Source organism: Panthera leo, chromosome D4, assembly GCF_018350215.1.
Source record: "Panthera leo isolate Ple1 chromosome D4, P.leo_Ple1_pat1.1, whole genome shotgun sequence".
In the NCBI taxonomy this organism is placed as follows: domain Eukaryota; kingdom Metazoa; phylum Chordata; class Mammalia; order Carnivora; family Felidae; genus Panthera; species Panthera leo.
In genome coordinates this window covers 62019520-62039458 of record NC_056691.1, presented here as the reverse complement: position 1 = coordinate 62039458, position 19939 = coordinate 62019520, and the positions used below count along the sequence as shown (strand labels likewise).

The 19939-nt window shown below is 39.1% G+C and overlaps 1 protein-coding gene across 3 annotated transcripts in view; it reads left to right on the top strand.

Annotated features, from left to right (window-relative positions):
- ERP44 (endoplasmic reticulum protein 44) overlaps nucleotides 1–19939 on the top strand; it is a 94324-nt gene that overhangs the window by 72363 nt on the left and 2022 nt on the right. For all 3 annotated transcript variants that reach the window (XM_042913675.1, XM_042913676.1, XM_042913677.1), the window contains 3 exons: nucleotides 842–953; nucleotides 1903–2044; nucleotides 19492–19594. In XM_042913675.1, coding sequence (XP_042769609.1) covers nucleotides 842–953; nucleotides 1903–2044; nucleotides 19492–19594 — 357 coding nt within the window. The remainder of the gene's footprint in view (nucleotides 1–841; nucleotides 954–1902; nucleotides 2045–19491; nucleotides 19595–19939) is intronic.

The window sequence follows — 19939 nt, the reverse complement described above, 5'->3', positions numbered from 1 at the left end:
AGACACGCAAAAGGATAGTTGATAGAAATAATTTTATTATAATAATTTTATTATGAGGCCCTTTCTGGACTTATCAGTCCAAACTTAGCATTTGTCAGAGAGAATAAATGATGAAAATATGCTGTCTACTTATCACATTTCTCTTGATTATTCTCAATAACAATAATAAAAGTTCTTAAAGCACTCAGTAATTTTCAAGGCGTTTTTGCATATGTGCGTATACAAGGTACAAAACATACACATACATAGCGGTGTTAATAATGTCGATACATTGTGTATTGAAAACTGGCTGTCTTGTGGGGGTATTTGTCTTTTACTCTGAATCAAACACTTTTCAGCTTAGGGTCGTTCTCTTGTGAGTGGAGTGGATTTTGCAACAGACCTTAAAATAAATGTGTGTTTGCCAATTAGATTTGTTGCTGGTATACCCACTTAGTTTTTCAGTGTTATTTTTGAAGACTGAAAATACTAATCCTGTTTCCCCCACCCTAAAGTCCACATCTTGTTGAAGAACGAGCATAGTTCCTCCTTTGGTCGGCTCATGTTTAAAATGTCCTGGTTTCAGCCAAAGGGAACTGATAGACCAGCCCAGTGGTTACTTTAAGTCAGATGAGTTCCAGCACTAGAGCAGGACATGTTTGTCCTCTGAGTGCCTGGGAACTTCAGGTAGAAGGCAGAAGGCTTCCTTCCTCCATCGAGGCTAATGTTTCTTTACACCACTGGACCCTCTTTTCCTGGGAAGTTGCAGCTGTTACACGTGTTACTTGGGTTGGGTTCAAATTGTTCCTACCTAGAACAATGGAGAGGCCTGATCATTCTTATTGAATACTTCTGTATACAGGAATTGACAGAAGAAGGACTGCCTTTTCTCATACTCTTCCACATGAAAGAAGATACGGAAAGTTTAGAAATATTCCAGAATGAAGTAGCCCGACAATTAATAAGTGAAAAAGGTAGACAGATTAAGGTGTTTATTTTCAGCCTTTCTTCTATCCCTCCCCTCCCCCATTACATTCATATCAACGTAAACGTATTTGGGTTAAGAGTTTAATAAGTAATGTTAACTCTACTTATCCCCTGAATTTACATGTAAACACGGGGGTGGGAGGCATTAGTGGAGCTAATATGAAGCGGTGGCTTTTTTTGTTTTTTTTAAACCATGACTCTATTGGCTCCCTAAAATAGCATGAAAAGTGGGGTCATGGGTGGACAACATTAGTTTTATGTACTTTATTCCAGCATCTTCATACTCTTCTGGTCCCTTTCTAATGGATAGTTCCAGAGATGTAAGTTCGAGACTTACACAGTCTAACATTTATTTCTAAATGAAAGAGAATTGAGTAGTTCTCTGTGGACTTCTTCAAACCATCAGAAAAGAGTATGAAATTATCACCTACTTTCCCTCTGTAGTTAGAGAAGAAAGTCAGAACAAAGTAAAGTTAGGGCATTGTATACAGCCACGCCCTTACTGGTCACATAGTAAATATTTTGGGGTTGAATTACATTAAATGTCAACCATTAGGGACTGGAAGGGCATCCTTGATGAAATGAAGATGGCTCCTTGAGAAGGGCTTGTATGTCAATTTCATGAACTTGCTGAAAACCCAGATGGGTAGGTGATTGCCCATTCAAGGGAAAAAAGAAAAGGTCACCATAGCATTTATATTCAGGTTGAGTTCATATAATTTCTAAGGAAATTCTACTCTGCCCTAGGCACTAAAATTCTACCTTTTTAAAATGTTGTAATATTTAGGTTGTAGTTTTGGTGATCTATAATACTCTAAAGCATATTGATTTTTCATTTCATTATTTATTTATTTGTCACTTTTCATGAACTTGTAATCTTATGAGAATATGATCAAGAAAATTCTAATCTGTCTCCAAATTCTATTTCTTATAAAGGTACCATAAACTTTTTACATGCTGACTGTGACAAATTTAGACATCCTCTTCTGCACATACAGAAAACTCCAGCCGATTGCCCTGTCATAGCTATTGACAGCTTTAGGCATATGTATGTGTTTGGAGACTTCAGGGATGTATTGTAAGTATTCTCTTTTTCCCCCTTTTTTTAATTACTGATCTGTGTCTCAAAAATGAACTTAAAACCATTGTTTGAATATTTTAAATAATCCTATGTTGAACCAGTAATACTTTGTTATTTGGATAGCTGGGGTTTTATTTTTCACTCTAGAGTGTAGTATGATTGACTGAGAATTATGATATATTCCTATAGAAATGCAGCATTACATGATCCTAATGCTTGGGAAAAGAAAATTTTTGCTTTTCCAGACATTAGTTCTGAATGTTGTTTGGTGTTTGTCAGCATGTCAAAGAAAGTAGATTATAATCCTAGGTCATCTTAAAGGTACTTGGTAATATTGCTGCTCGTTTGTGGTATTTAAAGACCTTGAAGATGGCTATGACTAGGCATTTCTATGGGTATACGGCTATGAAACTTTCCAAGAACAGATAAGCTTTCTGAATCCATTCTCAGCTATTCATAATATTAATAAACATATAAACCTGTAACTACCATAGATTTTAAATTTTTATGAGCTTTCTGAGATGTTAAATATAGTGGTTAAAAAAGGAGACGTTTCTTCATATTTGAAAATTTTAAGCAACACAGGTATTAATTCAAATTAGACCTTTTCTTTTAAATTTATTTAAATACCCTTTTTTTATGTCCAAAGATTAAAATTGCATAGTTAGAGGATGATCTGAAATCCTCTATTTATTGCAGAATAAACTACCTCACTCACTACTAAATATTTCATTAGAGATGTGGTTGTTTGATAGAAGATTCTCAGCCTTACCATATAGCCTAGATTTGAGTCCTGACTTGAGCAAGTCACTTAACTTCTCTGTTCTTGTTTCTTTACACTTAAAATATGGTTAGTGGTACAACCTACCTGTTGAGATTGTTATGAAAATTAACGAGAGGGGATGGTTGTGTTATGAAGCATAGAGTACTAATAAATATTTGTCGTTTTTACTTTACCTACACTCAAAAGGATACCATTTAGCCTATTAACTCATTACATATTTATCCACGTCTTGTATATGACAATCTTTGTGTAATACAAACCAAGTCATATAAACCAGTGGTTTAAGGTTTACTAAGTCTGGGCCCTTGCCCTCAAAGAACTCACACCCGAATAGAGAAAGGAGACAATAGGGTAATAGGCAGTTGTGTTTTATGATATGATAAGGACTCTGACAGAGTTCAACAGAGAGGTACTTGATCCAAGATCTAGAGGTGTGGATGCCTAAGGCAGGCCCTAAAGTTCTGGAGAAGCTTATCCTGGAGGGAAAAGGAGACAGGGCTTGGAGAAGGGGGACATTGGTAGAACCAAGCATGAGACTATGGCTGAATAAGTGGGAGTCGGGATGCTGAGGGATGAGGTCATGAGAAGCAAGCAGCAGCTAGCTCGTGAAATCTCCATGATGTGTTAGGGAAATTTGACATTATCTTCAAAACTCTGAAGTCAATGAAGGGTTTGAATCAGGAGGTTTTTAAATGTTTTCATTTTTTATTTTTTAAAGCTTATTATTAGAGAGAGGAAGTGCACACACAAGCACACGCACAGGATGGGCAGAGAGAGAAGGAGAGAGAGAGAATCCCAAGCAGGTTCTGTACTGTGAGAACAGAGTCTGATGCAGGGCTCGAACTCATGAAACGTGAGATCATGACCTGAGGCAAAATCAAGAGTTGGAGCCACCCAGGTGCCCCCAGGAAGTTGTTTTTTAAAAATCACTCATGCAAACTGGAGAATAAATTAGAGTGAGTAGAAACAGAATCCAGGAGACTATTCAGTAATCCGGGCAAGAGTTGATGACAGACAACAGGTTGATTCCTGAATGAACAAATTGCCTAAATGAATTTCAGCAGTAGCACTAAGGCAAGACAGAAGCAGGAATCTTGAGATATTTTGTAGGTGGAATAGGAGGACTCGGTATCTTAATAAATGGGGGAAGGGAGCTGTGAGTGATGGCCAGGAATCTGACTGGCACTGCTAAGTGGGTTAGCCATTAACTGAGCTGGGAGCTGAGTAGAGGAGCAGCCTTGTGGTAAAGGTATTGGGTTCTCTTTCTTGGCGTATTGATTTTGAGGTGCCTGTGGGCCTAAAAGGAGGAGATTCCAGTAGGGAGTTTGCGTGGCTCCAGGATTCAAGAGGGAGATAAGGGTGGAGTCTTGAACACATAAGGATATAGCTGAACTTATTGAAACAGATGAGATGACTTAGCACAGGATTGAAAATGGAACCCTGAGGAGTAGCAACACTGAAGGGGAGGACAGATGAAGGAACATGTGTAAAAGACTATGGGGGAGGAGGAATCACAGAAGTGAAAGAAAACCAGAAAGGAGTATTATGGTAATTGAGGGAGAAGCACTTTCAGCAGGAAGGAATGCTCAATCCAAAGATAAGGATGAAGGATCCGTTAGATTTGCCCCCCAAAAAGGCAGTATTGTAGTGCATCGAAGAGTACCATTTGGTGAGATGAAGATTTGACAATGAAAGTTGTTGCAAGAAGCCAGCCTCTAAAGGGAAAGAGAAATAGGGGGACAGATCCAGAGACACATAAGATGAAGTGAGGTTTTAGCTTTTCTTTTCTTTTTTAACCCCTTTAGGGTGCAAGAACTAATCATGACTAAATGCTTGTGGGAAGGGGGGCGCCTGGGTGGCTCAGTCGGTTAAGCGTCCGACTTCGGCTCAGGTCATGATCTCGCAGTCCGTGAGTTCGAGCCCCTCGTCGGGCTCTGTGCTGACAGCTCAGAGCCTGGAGCCTGTTTCAGATTCTGTGTCTCCCTCTCTCTCTCACCCTCCCCTATTCATGCTCTGTCTCTCTCTGTCTCAAAAATAAATAAAACGTTAAAAAAAAAATTAAAAAAAAATGCTTGTGGGAAGGAATCAATGGATTGAAGCGTTATTGAACAGATAGGAGACAGAGGGGCTAATTGATCAAGCAGAGCCATAGGAGCACAGAGGGAATGAGAAGCATCCTTCTTTCCCGTGAGAAAGAGGGGAAAGGGGGTGTTTAGGGATTATGGTGGTAGTGACAGCAGCAGAAGACTGCAGAGGTTCCTGTCCAGTTCTTGTTTTTAACTATGACTAAGGAAGCAAGATCATTTCCTGAGAGTGGGAGGTAGCGGAGAATGAGAGGGTAGGACTATACTGGATTTTGAAAGGAGTAGTTGTACGCAGAAATCCACCTGAAAGGTCCAGATCTTCCTAGCATCTCGGCATTTATTTAGAAATCGGAACTCATAGTGGCGCCTGGGTGGCTCAGTCGGTTGAGCGTCCAACTCTTGATTTTGGCTCAGGTCATGATCCTAGGGTTGTGGGATCGAGCCCCATGCAGGGCTCTATGCTGAGTGAGCATGGAGCCTGCTTAAGATTCTCTCTCTCTCTCTCTCTCTCTCTCTCTCTCTCTCTCTCTCTCTCTCTCTCTCTCTCTCTCTTTGTCTCTTTGTCTCTCTCTGTCTCTCTCTCTCTCTCATAAGTAATAAAATAAAAATTGGAACTTGTGTAGTCCCCTTAGCAAGCGTGTGAACATTGACACATTGATGGTTAGGCTAGATGGAAATGTCTTACCTGGTTGGGTGTCCTCTTCCTCTCACTCCTTAGGCTTGCTCCCGGAAGCTATTAGCTCAAGCTAAAGTGAGATTTTTAAGAGAGGGTAGTTCTGGTGTTTGGGCTCGTGGCAAGTGCCTCCAGCAGAGGGAAGGTGCTCAGCATTACAAATACTGCCTTCTTCGTGGGTGGTTTATGTGAAGTTTTTATCAGCACATTTCCCTACTTCTCATAGCAGATAAATCTCCAGTTTATTGACCTCTTCGCTTTCACTGCAGACTTACAGCCCTAATTATAAAGTCTCAAATTAGTGGAAGTCGACAGGACACTGACTCGGATTAGGTTTACTACCTGTCAGCAACCAAACTATGCCCAACTTCGGCTTTTATTCCTAGGAAATTGTGTTACACATCAAGAGACATCTGTGAGGAATTCTGTCTTGGCTATCTTAAGTTTTCTCCTCCAGTTCTGAAGACAGATTTAAAGCACTAGTCTGACTAAGCACTTCTGATCCCACCTCTGTTGGTCAGAGAACCCAAACTAACACAAGTAGGTGTATTCTTTATCACGTGACCTAGCGCCTCTATTCCCCAGCCGTGGTTTACTGCACCAAGGGGTGGGCACCTGACCAAGCAAGACTAATCTATTAGTTGGCATTATTCTACTTATGCCCTGGTGCAAAAAGAAACCGCACCAGTGAGGTGGTTTCCAAAGAAATCTGGAAATAGGAAATAGTCCTCTCCCATCCTTCAAGTGTTCAGTCCTGTGAGGAGGGAGGGAGATAAGAGAAGTGACTATACTTGAAACTCTTTGAAATAAATTACTTCTTTAATTTCTCCCTTAGGTGCCTGATTTTCCCTCCTAGGCACTGTTCGCTCTAATAGTTTTTTAATTGTAAGGAGGCACATGCTGCGTGAGCTACAGACTGAGCCTATGTGAATAGATGTTAGTGTTAAAAATCAAATAAAATATGTGGCAAAATGAATCTGACACACTTAATGGCTTGCATAATTGTTATTGTGCTGCATGGCAAGTAAGGCTTAAATGATAAACAGTTTCCATAAATTACTGTAATTATTACTTTCAGTAACTCAGCATTTCTGGGGTCAGTTGGAGGAAGTGTGGTTGTGGTAAGGGCAAGAATGCAGATTTATAGTGCACAGTCTCCCCCGCCACGCCCCCCATGCCAGAGGTAGGCATGGGGTTGTGGGAGGAGGGTATGCTACCAGTGTTCTAGTCACCTTTCCCTTATTTCAGAGAAACCGGGGCTAAGGGAGGTGATGTAACCAGCAAGGGCACATGGCTAATTAGCAGCAGGCCTAGGATTCACATCCGAGCATACTGAACCCGAAGTCTCAAACTCATAACACTTAATATCAAAGCAGTTATATTTTCAGTACATATAAAAAGCAATGTAAGTGTGAATGCGAAAGATGTTTGGAGAAAAGTACTTGTATCTGAAACTAAATCACAGATCTGAGTCTTTCTTTTTTTCCTATAGGTTGACCAGATTGGTTTCTTGCCAAATGTAAAAGAATAGATTTTATATGTGGAGGAAAATAATGGGGTGGGGGGGGGTAATTTAGGAACCTAAGAGCACCTAAGGGCAGGTCTAGGAAATGTTCTATAGTCTACAGGAGAAGAAAGTAGGTGGTGGCGTAGGGCATAGGGCTGTTGAAGGACTTTCCAGAAAGACTCGCCTTCCAAAAACTGTGGCCAGGAAATACCATAGCATCTGTGCCCCTGCTGGAGTGTGCTTAGGTACTGCTGCGGGGGCCCCGGTGATGGGAAGAAGCCGGACAGGCTCCAGGGCACTTAGGAAAATGGAACAGGCTACGCTAATGCACAGTACCCTGACTGTGGGCACCAGGTCTTTTACCCCAGATCACTAAATCACGGAAAGTGATCGTAATTCCTTAAACTGCTAGGGCTGATTGGCTGCATTGGTGTCAGGGGAGGGGCGGCTGTGGTGTGGAGATGAGAGGCAAGGCCGAACTAAAACTGGGAGGCGGGGGGCGCCTGGGTGGCGCAGTCGGTTGAGCGTCCGACTTCAGCCAGGTCACGATCTCGCGGTCCGTGAGTTCGAGCCCCGCGTCAGGCACTGGGCTGATGGCTCGGAGCCTGGAGCCTGTTTCTGATTCTGTGTCTCCCTCTCTCTCTGCCCCTCCCCCGTTCATGCTCTGTCTCTCTCTGTCCCAAAAATAAATAAAAAACTTTGAAAAAAAAAAAAAACAAAACTGGGAGGCGGGTGCCGCACTAATTTAGCAGTTTGGTCGCCTGCTGACAAATTAGCCTGTCTCCTCGAGCTTGGAGGGGCAAACCAGGAATTGGGTGAAATGATAAAGAACTTGGAAAGATAGGTACAAGAAAAAATTTAAAACCAGGTCACCATTAGGTCCCTTTAAAGTCTGAGAATTTGTTTTGTTCTTCATTATCTAGGGGCTCTATTTTTAAAAAACCCAAATGAGGCTTTTTTTTTTTTTTTAAGTGGAAAAAATTGGTACTGGGAAAGCTTCTTAAAAGGCAGATTTAGTTTTTATTATCTCTTGCTATAGCAACTTTGTGGCAGCATTAGTAGATGTTCAAGAAGTGTTTTGATTAACTTGCTCTTAGTTTTAACCTTTCTGTTATACATTTAAGAGTTTGACTACTTTGGATATATATCTTCACATCTGGGATATAGCCTGGTATTTACCAACTAGCCGTTCGCCCTGTTGTTCCCCTCCTCCCTGAGTCACCTCTGTGGTTGTGATTTCTCTCTGTGTGTCCCTCCTGTCCACCACTGGGCAGTGTACACACTGGCCTGGATCCCTGAACACCACTGTCATTGTCACTCATGTAATGTACTTACCATATAACTGACATTGGTTATCTCCTTATAAGCACTTTATATTTTACAAATCATTGCACTGTATTTTGCCTTATTTGGTCCTGCCAGCAAAATAGACATGAAACTCTGGCAGAGGCAGGCTTTGTACCAGCTCCACTTTATACTTTATGTATGTTCTCAGTTTCTGTAACAGGCTTCTAAGACCGGTATGATTTCTACTTTTACAATAAAGAAGTTAGGCTCCAAGAGATTTAGTAACTTTACCAAATTAAAGTCAAATCACTAAGGAGGCAATATAGTTAGCAGTTAGGTGCTCAGACTCTAGTTTCTAATCCCAGTCTGTTACCTACTAGTTATATCACTCTGGGCAGTTTCTTACCACCTCTCTGTCTCAGTTTCCTCATCTGTAAAACGGGAAATGATAGTATCTGCTTCGTAGGGTTGTTGTGGGCATTAAATGAATGTGTGTATCTATAGCTCTTAGAACAGTATCTGATACATGAATATGATAAGGCTATGTTGCCTGTTATAGGAAATCATATATTCACATTCAAATCTAAGTCATTAGACTATAAAAACAATACAATTAAGTTAAATAAGCGGTGTTTTCATTTTACATATTAGAAACCTGAAGCTCAAAGAGGTTAAGTAATTTAAATGGCAAAATACTGTTTTCTTAATACTATAATACATTAAATCAGTTTGTACTACATTATTGTATAAGTTAAGTTAAAGAGTAGTTAAAAGAGACGTTTGGGTGGCTCAGTTGGTTGAGCATCCTACTTCGGCTCAGGTCATGATCTCACAATTCGTGAGCTTGAGCCCCGCATCCAGCTCTGTGCTGACAGCACAGTCTGCTTCAGATCCTATATTCTCCTCTCCTGCCACTCCCCATGCACACGCATGCTTGAGCACGTGTGCTCTCTTTCTCTCAAAAATAAACATTTAAAAAATAAAGAGTAGTAAACAATATTAGGAAATTGAATCCAGCAACATAGAAAAAAAGAATAATGTACAACTAAGTGGGCTTTATCCCAAGTGTGCAACGCTAGTTTAGCACTCAAAAACCAGTCAGTGTAGGGGCACCTGCGTCTGTTGAGCGTCTGACTCTTGATTTCAACTCAGGTCATGATCCCAGGGTTGCTGGGTTGAGCCCAGTACCAGGCTCCATGCTGAGCATAGAGCCTGCTTAAGATTCTCCTCTCTTGAAAGACAGATACCATATGGTTTCACTCTTATGTGGATCCTGAGAAACATAACAGAAACCCATGGGGGAGGGGAAGGAAAAAAAAAAAAAAAAAAAAAAAAGGTTAGAGTGGGAGAGAGCCAAAGCATAAGAGACTGTTAAAAACTGAGAACAAACTGAGGGTTGATGGGGGGTGGGAGGGAGGGCAGGGTGGGAGGGAGGGCGGGGTGGGTGATGAGTATTGAGGAGGGCACCTTTTGGGATGAGCACTGGGTGTTGTATGGAAACCAATTTGACAGTAAATTTCATATATTAAAAAATAAAAAAAATAAAAAAAAAATAAAGAATTAAATGAATTAGGAAAAAAAAAAAAAAAAGATTCTCCTCTCTTTCCCCCGCCCCACCCTGCCTCCCTCTTTCCCTTGCACTCTTTCTCTAAAATGAAAACAAAAACCAAAAAAAACCCAGTGTAATTTAGCATATTAATGAATAAACAGCAACAAAAAAAACTGATCCCAATTATACATGCAGAAGCATTTGACAAAATTCAACATCCTTTCATGACAAAAATGCTTAACAAACTAGCATATGTGGAAACTTCCTCAATCTGATAAAGGACGTTTATAAAGAACCTACAGCTAGTATCATGTTTAATGGTGAAAGATTGACCACTTTCCCCTTAAGATCAGGAACCAGGCAAAGATATTTACTGTTTTTATGCATATGTGCATTAAGCATATCATTTGTTCCTTTATTTCTGATTATAAAAAATTTATGTTCTTTGTGGATAATTCTGAAAGTTAACAAAGTGCCAAAGAATTAAAAATGACTCATAAATCCACAAGCCAGATATCTAGACCCACATGTGTGTTATAAATGTAATCAGGGCCATGCCAGTTTATGAATTTTCTTTTTAATTTATCCACACATTGTAAGCATCTTCCTGTATGATTAAATTTTTTCATTTTTAATGGCTAGTGTGCCTTTGAATGGCTTGTTCCATGATTTAACCCGCTGTCTGAATCCAGGTTTTCCTGTGACAAAATTAATAACACACTGCTACTAATGGGGCTTTACCAAACTCGTCCTTTAGGACGAACACCCTCTACTTGAACTCTAGGACATCATCGTGGTCTTCTTTTTTCTGGCTCTTTCATTAGCTTTTACTGATTGTGCGTCTTGTCTTTGACCCCTTGTCGTAATAATCGTAGAGCTGTGCTAATATGATAGCTACTAGCCATGTATGAATACTGAAGTTTTAATTAAAATGACGTACAATTTAAACGTCCGTTTCTCAGGTGCTCTCAGTGCTCGGTGGCTACATGTGGGTAGTGGCTACTGTATTTGACAGCACAGCTACAGCGTTTTCCATTTTCACAGAAAGGTCTGTTGGATAGTTCTGTTGCTGTCAGAGGACATGCCGTTGTAAGGAACAGAAACTCACTCCACGGAGCTCAAAACAAGGGGCTTGTGCTGAAAAACTACAGGAAAAGGACAAGGACGAGAACTGCAGGAGGTGCAGCCACTCTCTGCCCTTCTTCGGGCCCGAAAGCTCTTCTCTTGCTCCTTTCTTCACATCTGCTCCATCCTTCTCTCTCGATACCAGCTTCTGCCTCTGCCCTGCCATGACTTCTGCATGGAGGTGGTTCTGATTTATCATGACAAATGTGGCCTCAACTCTGACTTTATAACTCTAATCAACCGACTGGTCTCCTTATATCTCTTAGTTCACGTTCCCCAGATATCTGGCTCAAACCACATAGATTGGTTCCTTGTCTACCCCAGGTTCTATGTCTATCTTCTCTTTTGTCTTCCCTCTCCTTTTTTTCAGCTTTATTAAGGTATAGCGGACAAAAATTGCTTACATTTGAGGTGTGCAACATGATATTTTGATATATTTATACACTGAAATAACTACCATAATCAAGCAAATTAGTGTATCCATTTCTTCACATACTTTTTTTTTGAGAACAATTAAGATTTACTTACTCTTAGAAAATTTCAAGTATATAATACAGTATTAGTAACTATAGTCACCATGCTGTACATTTGATCTCTAGAACATACTCTTCCTGTAGCTGAAACTTTGTATCCTTTGACCAACATTTCCCCGTTCTCTCCCAGTCCTGCTCCAGTCCCTCTTAACTACCTGTCTACCCTCTGCTTCTATGAGTTCTGCTTTTTTAGATTCTACGTATAAATGAGATCGTGCAGTGTTTGTCTTTCTGTGTTGGGCTTATTTCACTTAGCATAATGTCCTTCAGGTTCATCACTGTTGTTGTAAATGACAGGATTTCCTTCTTTATTAAGGCAGAATAATATTCCTGTTTGTGTGTGTGTGTGTGTGTGTGTGTGTGTGTGTGTGTATACACACCACATTTTCCTTATCCATTCATCAACTGATGGATGCTGGTTGTTTCTCTATCTTGGCTTTTAAGAATAGTGCTACATTGAACATGGGAGTACAGATAACCATTCAAGACAATGCTTTGATCTCCTTTGAGTAAATACCCATTAGCGGGATTGTTGGGTCATATAGTAGTTCTATTTTTAGTTTTTTGGGTAACCTTCATACCTTTTTCTGTAATGGCTATCCCAGTTTACATTCCCAGGGAGAAGGGTTCCCCCTTCTCCACATCCTTGCCAACACTTATTTTTTGTCTTTTTGATAAAAGCCATTCTAACAGGTGTGAGGCGATGGCACATTCTGGTTTTGATTTCCATTTTCCCGATGATTCGTGATATGAGCATCTTTTCATGTACCTGTTGGCTGTTTGTATGTTTTCTTTTCAGAAATGTCAAGTCATTGCCCTTTTTAAAATCGGGTTGTTTTCTTGCTCTTGAATTGTTTTAGTTCCTTATATTTTTTGGATATTAATCCCTTATCTGATATATGGTTTACGTACCCATTTTGTAGGTTGTCTCTTCACTCTGTTGATTGTTTCCTTTGCTGTGCACAAGCTTTTTAGTTTGATGCAGTCACATTCGTCTGTCTTTGCTTTCGTTGCCTGTGCTTTTGGAATTATATCCAAAAATTTACTGCCCAGACCAAGATCAAGAAGCTTTTCTCCTATGTTTTCTTCTAGGAGTTTTACAGTTTGTCAGGTCTTATATTTAAGTCTTTAATCCATTTTGCGTTGAATTTATATATGATGTGAAATAATGATCCAATTTAATTTTTCTGCCAATGGCTATCCAGTTTTCCCAGCACCATTTAAAAGGCCATCCTTTCTGCAGTGTGTATCTTGGTACCTTTGTCAAACATCAGTTGACTGAGTGTGTGGATTTATTTCTGGGTGCTCTATTATGATCCATTGGTCTATGTCTTTTTATACCAGTACTATACTGTTTTGGTTACTAAAGCTTTGTAGTATATTCTAAAATCACACAGTGTGAGGGACCTGGGTGGCTCAGTCGGTTAAGCATCCAACTTCAGCTCAAGTCATGATCTTATGGTTTGTGAGTTTGAGCCCTTCGTTGGGCTCTGTGCTGACAGCTCAGAGCCTAGAGCCTGCTTCAGATTCTTTATCTCCCTCTCTCTCTGCCCCCTCCTCTGCTCACACTCTCTCTCTCTCTCAAAAATAATAAACATTAAAAAAAAAATTCTTGGAGGGGCGCCTGGGTGGCTCAGTCGGTTGAGTGTCCGACTTCAGCTCAGGTCATGATCTCGTGGTTTGTGAGTTCAAGCCCCATGTCGGGCTCTGTGCTGACAGCTTGGAGCCTGGAGCCTGCTTTGGATTCTGTGTCTCCTTCTCTCTCTGCGCCTCCCCCACTTGTGCGCTCTCTCTTGCTCTGTCAAAAATAAATAAATGTAAAAAAAAAAGAAAAATTAAAAAAATTCCTGGGGCGCATGGGTGGCTCAGTTGGTTAAGCTTCCAACTCTGGCTTAGGTCACAATCTCACGGTTCATGGGTTTGAGCCCCATGTTGGGCTCTGTGCTGACAGCTCAGAGCCTGGAGCCTGCTTTGGATCCTGGGTCTCCCTATCTGCCCTCTCCCCTGGTTGTGCTCTCTTAAAAATAAACGTTAAAATTGTGTTGGTTTTTTTTTTTAAATAACAGTGATGCCTTCATCTTTTTTCTTCTTGCTTGAGATTGATTTTGCTTTGGCTATATAGGGTCCTTTGTGATTCCATATGAATTTTAGGGTTTTTTTCTGTTTCTATGAAAAATGCCATTGGAATTTTGATAGGGATTGCACGGAATATGTAGATTTCTGTAGATAGTATGGACATTTTAACAATATTAATTCTTCCAACCTATGAATTCAGGATATCTTTCCATTTATTTGTGTCTTCTTCCATCAGTGTTGTATAGTTTTAAATATACAGATATTTTCCCTCCTTGGCTAAATTTATTCCGAAGTATTTTATTGTCTTTGATAAAGATGTCCATTCTCACCAGTTGTATTTAGTATGGTACTAGAAGTCCTAGCAAGTTCCATATACCAAAAAATAAACATGAAATGTTTAGACTAGAAAGAAACTTTCTTCGTAGATGACATGATTATCTATCTATGTAGAAATGCCCAATATATGTACAAGAAAGCTCCTAGAACTAATGGATGATTTCAGCAGGGCACAAAGTCACCTTTTAAAAAATCACTTTTATTTCTATATATATGTTAACAATGAACATTAGGAAATCACAAAACGTTTTAAAGTACCATTCATAATAGCTCCAAAAGCAAAAAAAAAAATAAAAATAAAAATAAAAACTGCCTAAATATACGCCTAGCAAAATATATGTAGGATCTGTTTGCTGAAAACTACAAAACACTGATAAAAAAAATCAAAGATGACCAAAACAAATGAAGAAATACTGTGTGGATTGGAAGACTTAATACTGTTTAGATGTGAATTCTCCTCAAATTGACCTATGGATTTAATGCAATTTCAATCAAAATCTAACTAGATTTTTTTATAGATGTAGCTGATTCCAAAATTTACATCGAAAGCTAAAATGAGAATAACTGAAACAAAATTCAAAAAGAAACAAAGCTAAAGGACTCAAAATACCCGACTTTGAGACCTAATTACTATATAGCTAAAATATTTAAAACAGCCTCATATTGGTGAAAAAAATAGGCATGTATTGCTGTAGAATAGAATGGAGAGTCTAGAAATAGGCACACAGTAATTTTCTTTAAGATGCAAAGATAATTTAGTGGAAAGGCTAATCTTTTCAATAAATGGTGCTGTCCCACCTGAACGTCTTCATACCATAAAAAAATAACTTCTGTAAAAAAATTAACTCAGGGACACCTGGGTAGTTCAGTCAGTTAAGTGTCCGCCTCTTGATTTCAGCTCAGGTCATAATCTCATGATTGGTGAGATCAAGCCCTGCATCAGGCTCTGCACGGACAGCATGAAGCCTGCTTGGGATTCTCTATCTCTGCCCCTCCTCTCTCTCTTTTTCTCTCTCTCTCAAAATAAATAATAAACTTTAAAAAAATTAACTCAGAATTGATTGTAGACCTGAATGTGAAAGGTAAAACTATGGAACTCTTAGAAGTAAATGTAGAAGAAACTCTTTCTGTCCTAAGGTTAGATAAAGAGCTCTTAGTACATCCAAAGCACCATGCCCCCTACCAAAAAAATTCATAAATTGGCTTTCATCAAATTAAACACTTTTGCTCCATAAAGGATATTGTTTGAATGTAAAGAAGGTAAACAAATGGCAAATAAGCACATGAAGAGGTGCTCAACACCATTATCCATTAGAGAACTGGAAATTAAAACCACATTGAGATCCTATGACACATTTTTTAGAATGGCTGAATTTAAATACTGAAATACCAGATGTTTGTGAGGATATGGAGCAGGTGGAACTCAAAAAAATGTTTACTTTGAGAGAGAGCGTGCATGCGAGGTGGGGGGATGATGCTGCAGAGAGAGAGGGAGAGACAGTGGGTCCCAAGCAGGCTTGACGATTGGGGAGAGCAGAGCCCAAGGCAGGGCTCGATCTCATGAACCTTAAGATCATGACCTGAGAACCAGAATTAGAATTGGACACTTAACCAGCTGAGCCACCCGGGTGCCCCTGGAGCAAGCGAACTCTTACACATTGCAGTTAGGACACTGGACAATTAGGCAGTTTTTTTTTTTTAAAGTAAACATTTTACACCTTGCATGTAATATACCAGTATTTTTCCTGGAGAAACAAACTCACATTCACACAAAAACCTGTGTACAAATGTTTGTAGTAGCATTGTTCAGAATAACCCAAATCTTGAAAGAACCCAAATGCTCTTCAGTGGGTAAAAGGATGACTAAGTGTGGTATATCCACTCATTGGAGTAGATATTCAATAAAGGAACAAATAGTTGTATACATGCAACAGAATGGAGGAATCTCAAAAGAAGTAAGCTAAATAAAAGAAGCCAGTCTCATGGTTACATGCTGCATGATTCCAAGTACAAGACATTTCAGAAAAGGCAAATTATAGGAACAGAGAACAGATCAGTGGTTGGCAGGAGTTAGGGGGAAGTGGAAGGTCTGACCAAAAAAAGCATGTTGGAATTGTTATGTATCCTATTTGTGGAGATAGTAACTAGATGCTATATGCATATGTTAAAACTCATAGAACTGTAAGCCTAGAAGAGTGAATTCTACTGTATGTAAGGTTTTAAAAAATAAAAATGCTTCTCACTGTGATACATATGTCAAAGTTCATTTAGTGATACCATTTGTGCATTTCCCAGTTTCTAAATTTTGCATCACCTAAAAATAAAAATTGAAAACAAACAGAAAACTGTTTGGAAGGTGGGAAAGAAACACTTAGGTGTTCTAATTAGAAAAACTGTACCCTAAAGTGTGAAAATATAATTGAATTTATTATGGCAAGAATCCGTTTATTTTCCTTTTTAGCACATAACCATGTCTGTTTTCTTAACAATATACTGTTGATTCAGTGTTTCTTACTTAATAATGATGGGTAGTTTCTAGCCACAAGCTAGATAAGAGCTCTTTTGTAATCTTTTTTTCCTCCCACATCAGTTCAGGTTCATCGTATCTCCCTTGTCTTTGCCTTTTGCTCACAATTCTTTCTCTCATCTGTTGACAAGGGGAATCAAGTTAGGAAAAAATCTGTTTTGAGTGTTCTCTATGAATTTGTTATATTTAAGATTTAATTATAAATTATTTTTTGACGAGCAGAAGCTAGTCACGTTGTATTGGTTGCGGTCATCTTTGGACTTTATAAAATAACAAACTTAACGGGGTTTTGTCTTAAACATTAGAGACCATTTGTGATTCTTTGATTTGAATGGATATATTTTAGCACTTTGCTGTGCATGACAGCATAGTAGATGATGTCATATTAAATTTAAATTGATCTCCTCTCAGTGTTTATCTTTAGCGCCTGTGCAATTTCTTCAGCACCAGAGAACCTTTCAGAGGCATTCTGTCAATACAGCTACCTGACAGTCATTTGTATTTGTAAACTGTGCATTTGACACCTGCTGGTCTCTGTTGCATTGGAGCTAGTGGGGAGCCAAAATGGGGGTACAATGAAGTTATTGGTTGGTACATCTCAGTGGGAGTTATTGAAGGGAAGAAACAACACTTGCAGGACCTCGGGAGAGGATAAAAAGAAACTAGCAGCTATTCTTGGCTACCAAAAAATTGTGATTTAAAAAGTGAGTCAATTCTACTGAAGTAAAGTGTTTATGGACCTGCACTGCAATTCTTGTAAGGGATATGAAGAAAGGTTTCTGTTTAAAATATGTAATGAATTTTTAAAACACCAATATTTCAGTAAAAGACTGACAATTCATATAAGGAGAAATATTAATGAAAACAAGGAAAATGCTTAATTTCTGAAAAGATAGAAATTAAAATGCAGATGTCTTTTATTTGTCAAAGTAGCAAAACAAATTTTAATTAAAAAAACACATTGGCAAGCCTTCAAAAAGCAGGTAGGCAAGTAGCAAAAACTGATGTTTTGTAGGTATAATTTGCCTACACTCTATCAAAAGTTCTTATTAGCTCAACAGATTGTCCTCAACTTATGATGGTTTGACTTGGTTTTTTGCGTTACGGTGGTGCAAAATCAATACATTAAGTAGAAAGTGTACTTTGAATTTGGTCTTTTCTCAGGCTAGCGAGCTGCACTAAGATACTCTTACGGTGCTGGCGATCAGCAGTGAGCTACACCTCCCAGTAAGCCTCGTGATCCCAGATGTCAACAACTGACACACTTACAGACATTCTGTACCCATACAACCATTGTTTATCACTTTCAGTATAGAATTCAATAAGTTATATGAGATTTAAATACTTTGGTACAAAACAGGCTTTGTGTTAGATGATTTTGCTCAAGTAGGGTAATTTAAGTGTTCTGAACACATTTAAGGTAGGCTGGGTATATTAAATGTGTTCTCCGTTTAGGATTTTTCAATTTAGGATAGGTTTATTGTGCTGTATCCCCCTTGTAAGTCAAGGAAGATCTGTATTCCTGCTTTATTTGCTACAACCCAAGGAAATAATTACAAAGGAAAAGGGTAGGGGCGCCTGGATGGCTCAATCGGTTAAGCCTCTGACTCTCGGTTTCGGCTTAGGTCATGATCTTGTGGTTTCATGAGTTCAAGCCCCACATCAGGCTCTGTGCCAACAGTGCAGGGCCTGCTTGGGATTCTCTCTCTCTCCCCCCGCTTCTCACCTCCCCTCTCCCCCTCTCCACACTGTCTCCGTGTCTCTTAAAAAATTTTTAAAAACAGGAAAAAGGTGGATACATGAATCTGCTTAGCTTTGTAATCTGTTTTGCTACAATGCATGTTTTTGTACTGCAAATTTGCTTATAACGTGACTGGTATTTAGGAAAAGGATGTTAATATAAGTAAGTTGTGTTCACATTATTTTCCTCAGAATGTTTTGAAGCCATCAAAGTTTTATTTTTTTATTTTTTTTACCATTAAATATAATGTTTTAGTGGTATACAAAGACGTCCGCCCACCCAAAAAGAGGAGAGGGGACAGTTTTATGACCTTGAGAAGTACTTTGCTTTTCACAATGTTAAGCTATCCAGTGAAGCTGCTGGTGTGGTTGAAGAAGTTGTGAGATTTTCCTTTGTGCTTAAGGAAAAAAAAACTCGGAAAAACTATACCCTGATTTAGATTATTTTGATAAAGTTGGTTCTACTGGCAGTGAATGCCTTCAAAGACTCACTTAATATCTCAAAAAAGGACTTATAAGTTCCAGGTTAAAGCTACAGAGGATCCACCTGGCCGACACAGTGATAGAGGCTGAACAGTGCTAGTAATTTTCTTTTTTCTTTTTGAGGGAGAGCATACTCTCTGGATTGGGCAGGGGGTGGGAAGGGGCAGAGGGAGGGAGAGAGAGCATCCTAAGCGTAAGGAGGCTCCATGCCCAGTCCAATAATGCCAGCCTCTATGTCACCACTGTGAGATCATGACCTGAACCGAAATCAAGAGTCAGACACTTAACTAACTGAGCCACCCAGGTGCCCCAGTACAAAACTACGTAGTTGTAAGTGGTTAGCACCTAACACTACTTTTCCCTTAAGACTTGTTATTTTTAGTGATTCTGCAGAACATGAGCTTTTTTAGTTACATAGATTAAGGAAAATATATAAATGTCCAACAATAAGGGATGGTTAAGTAAGTTTTAGGACAGCATCTTGATAGACTAATGCATCTGTTAAAATAAGCATCGGGAAATTTCTGTGAAACAAGTACAAGAATTAGAACACAAAACAGAGTACCCATATTTCATGATTACACTGTATAAAAATGTTTGCAGTATACCTGGCTTCTGATAGTTATGGTAAAATGATGGGGTTGTAGGTAAAATTTAAATAAAAAATGGGGAAGTTGGTAAAATATAGGTAAGTCCATTTTAACAGTTTAAGCTAAATTTTTATTTTACTTTGGTTTTAGAATTCCTGGAAAACTCAAGCAGTTTGTATTTGACTTACATTCTGGAAAATTGCACAGAGAATTCCATCATGGTCCAGATCCAACCGATATTGCCCCAGGACAGGTAGGACTCTTGTTTCTCAGTGGGAACTCTTTTTTTCTTTTTCAGTTAGCCTTGAAGAGGAACTAACCCTCTTGCACAGGCTTGAGTGTGTGCTTCTGAAAATCTTTATAAAGAAATTCTGAACAGACTGTAGATAATATATAAATTATATTCCTTTCAAAATTAATTTTTAAAATTGTGACACTTCAGAAAAGTTGCAACGTGGACAGAACTGGAGAGTGTTATGCTAAGTGAAATAAGCCATACAGAGAAAGACAGATACCATATGTTTTCACTCTTATGTGGATCCTGAGAAACTTAACAGGAACCCATGGGGGAGGGGAAGGAAAAAAAAAAAAAGAGAGA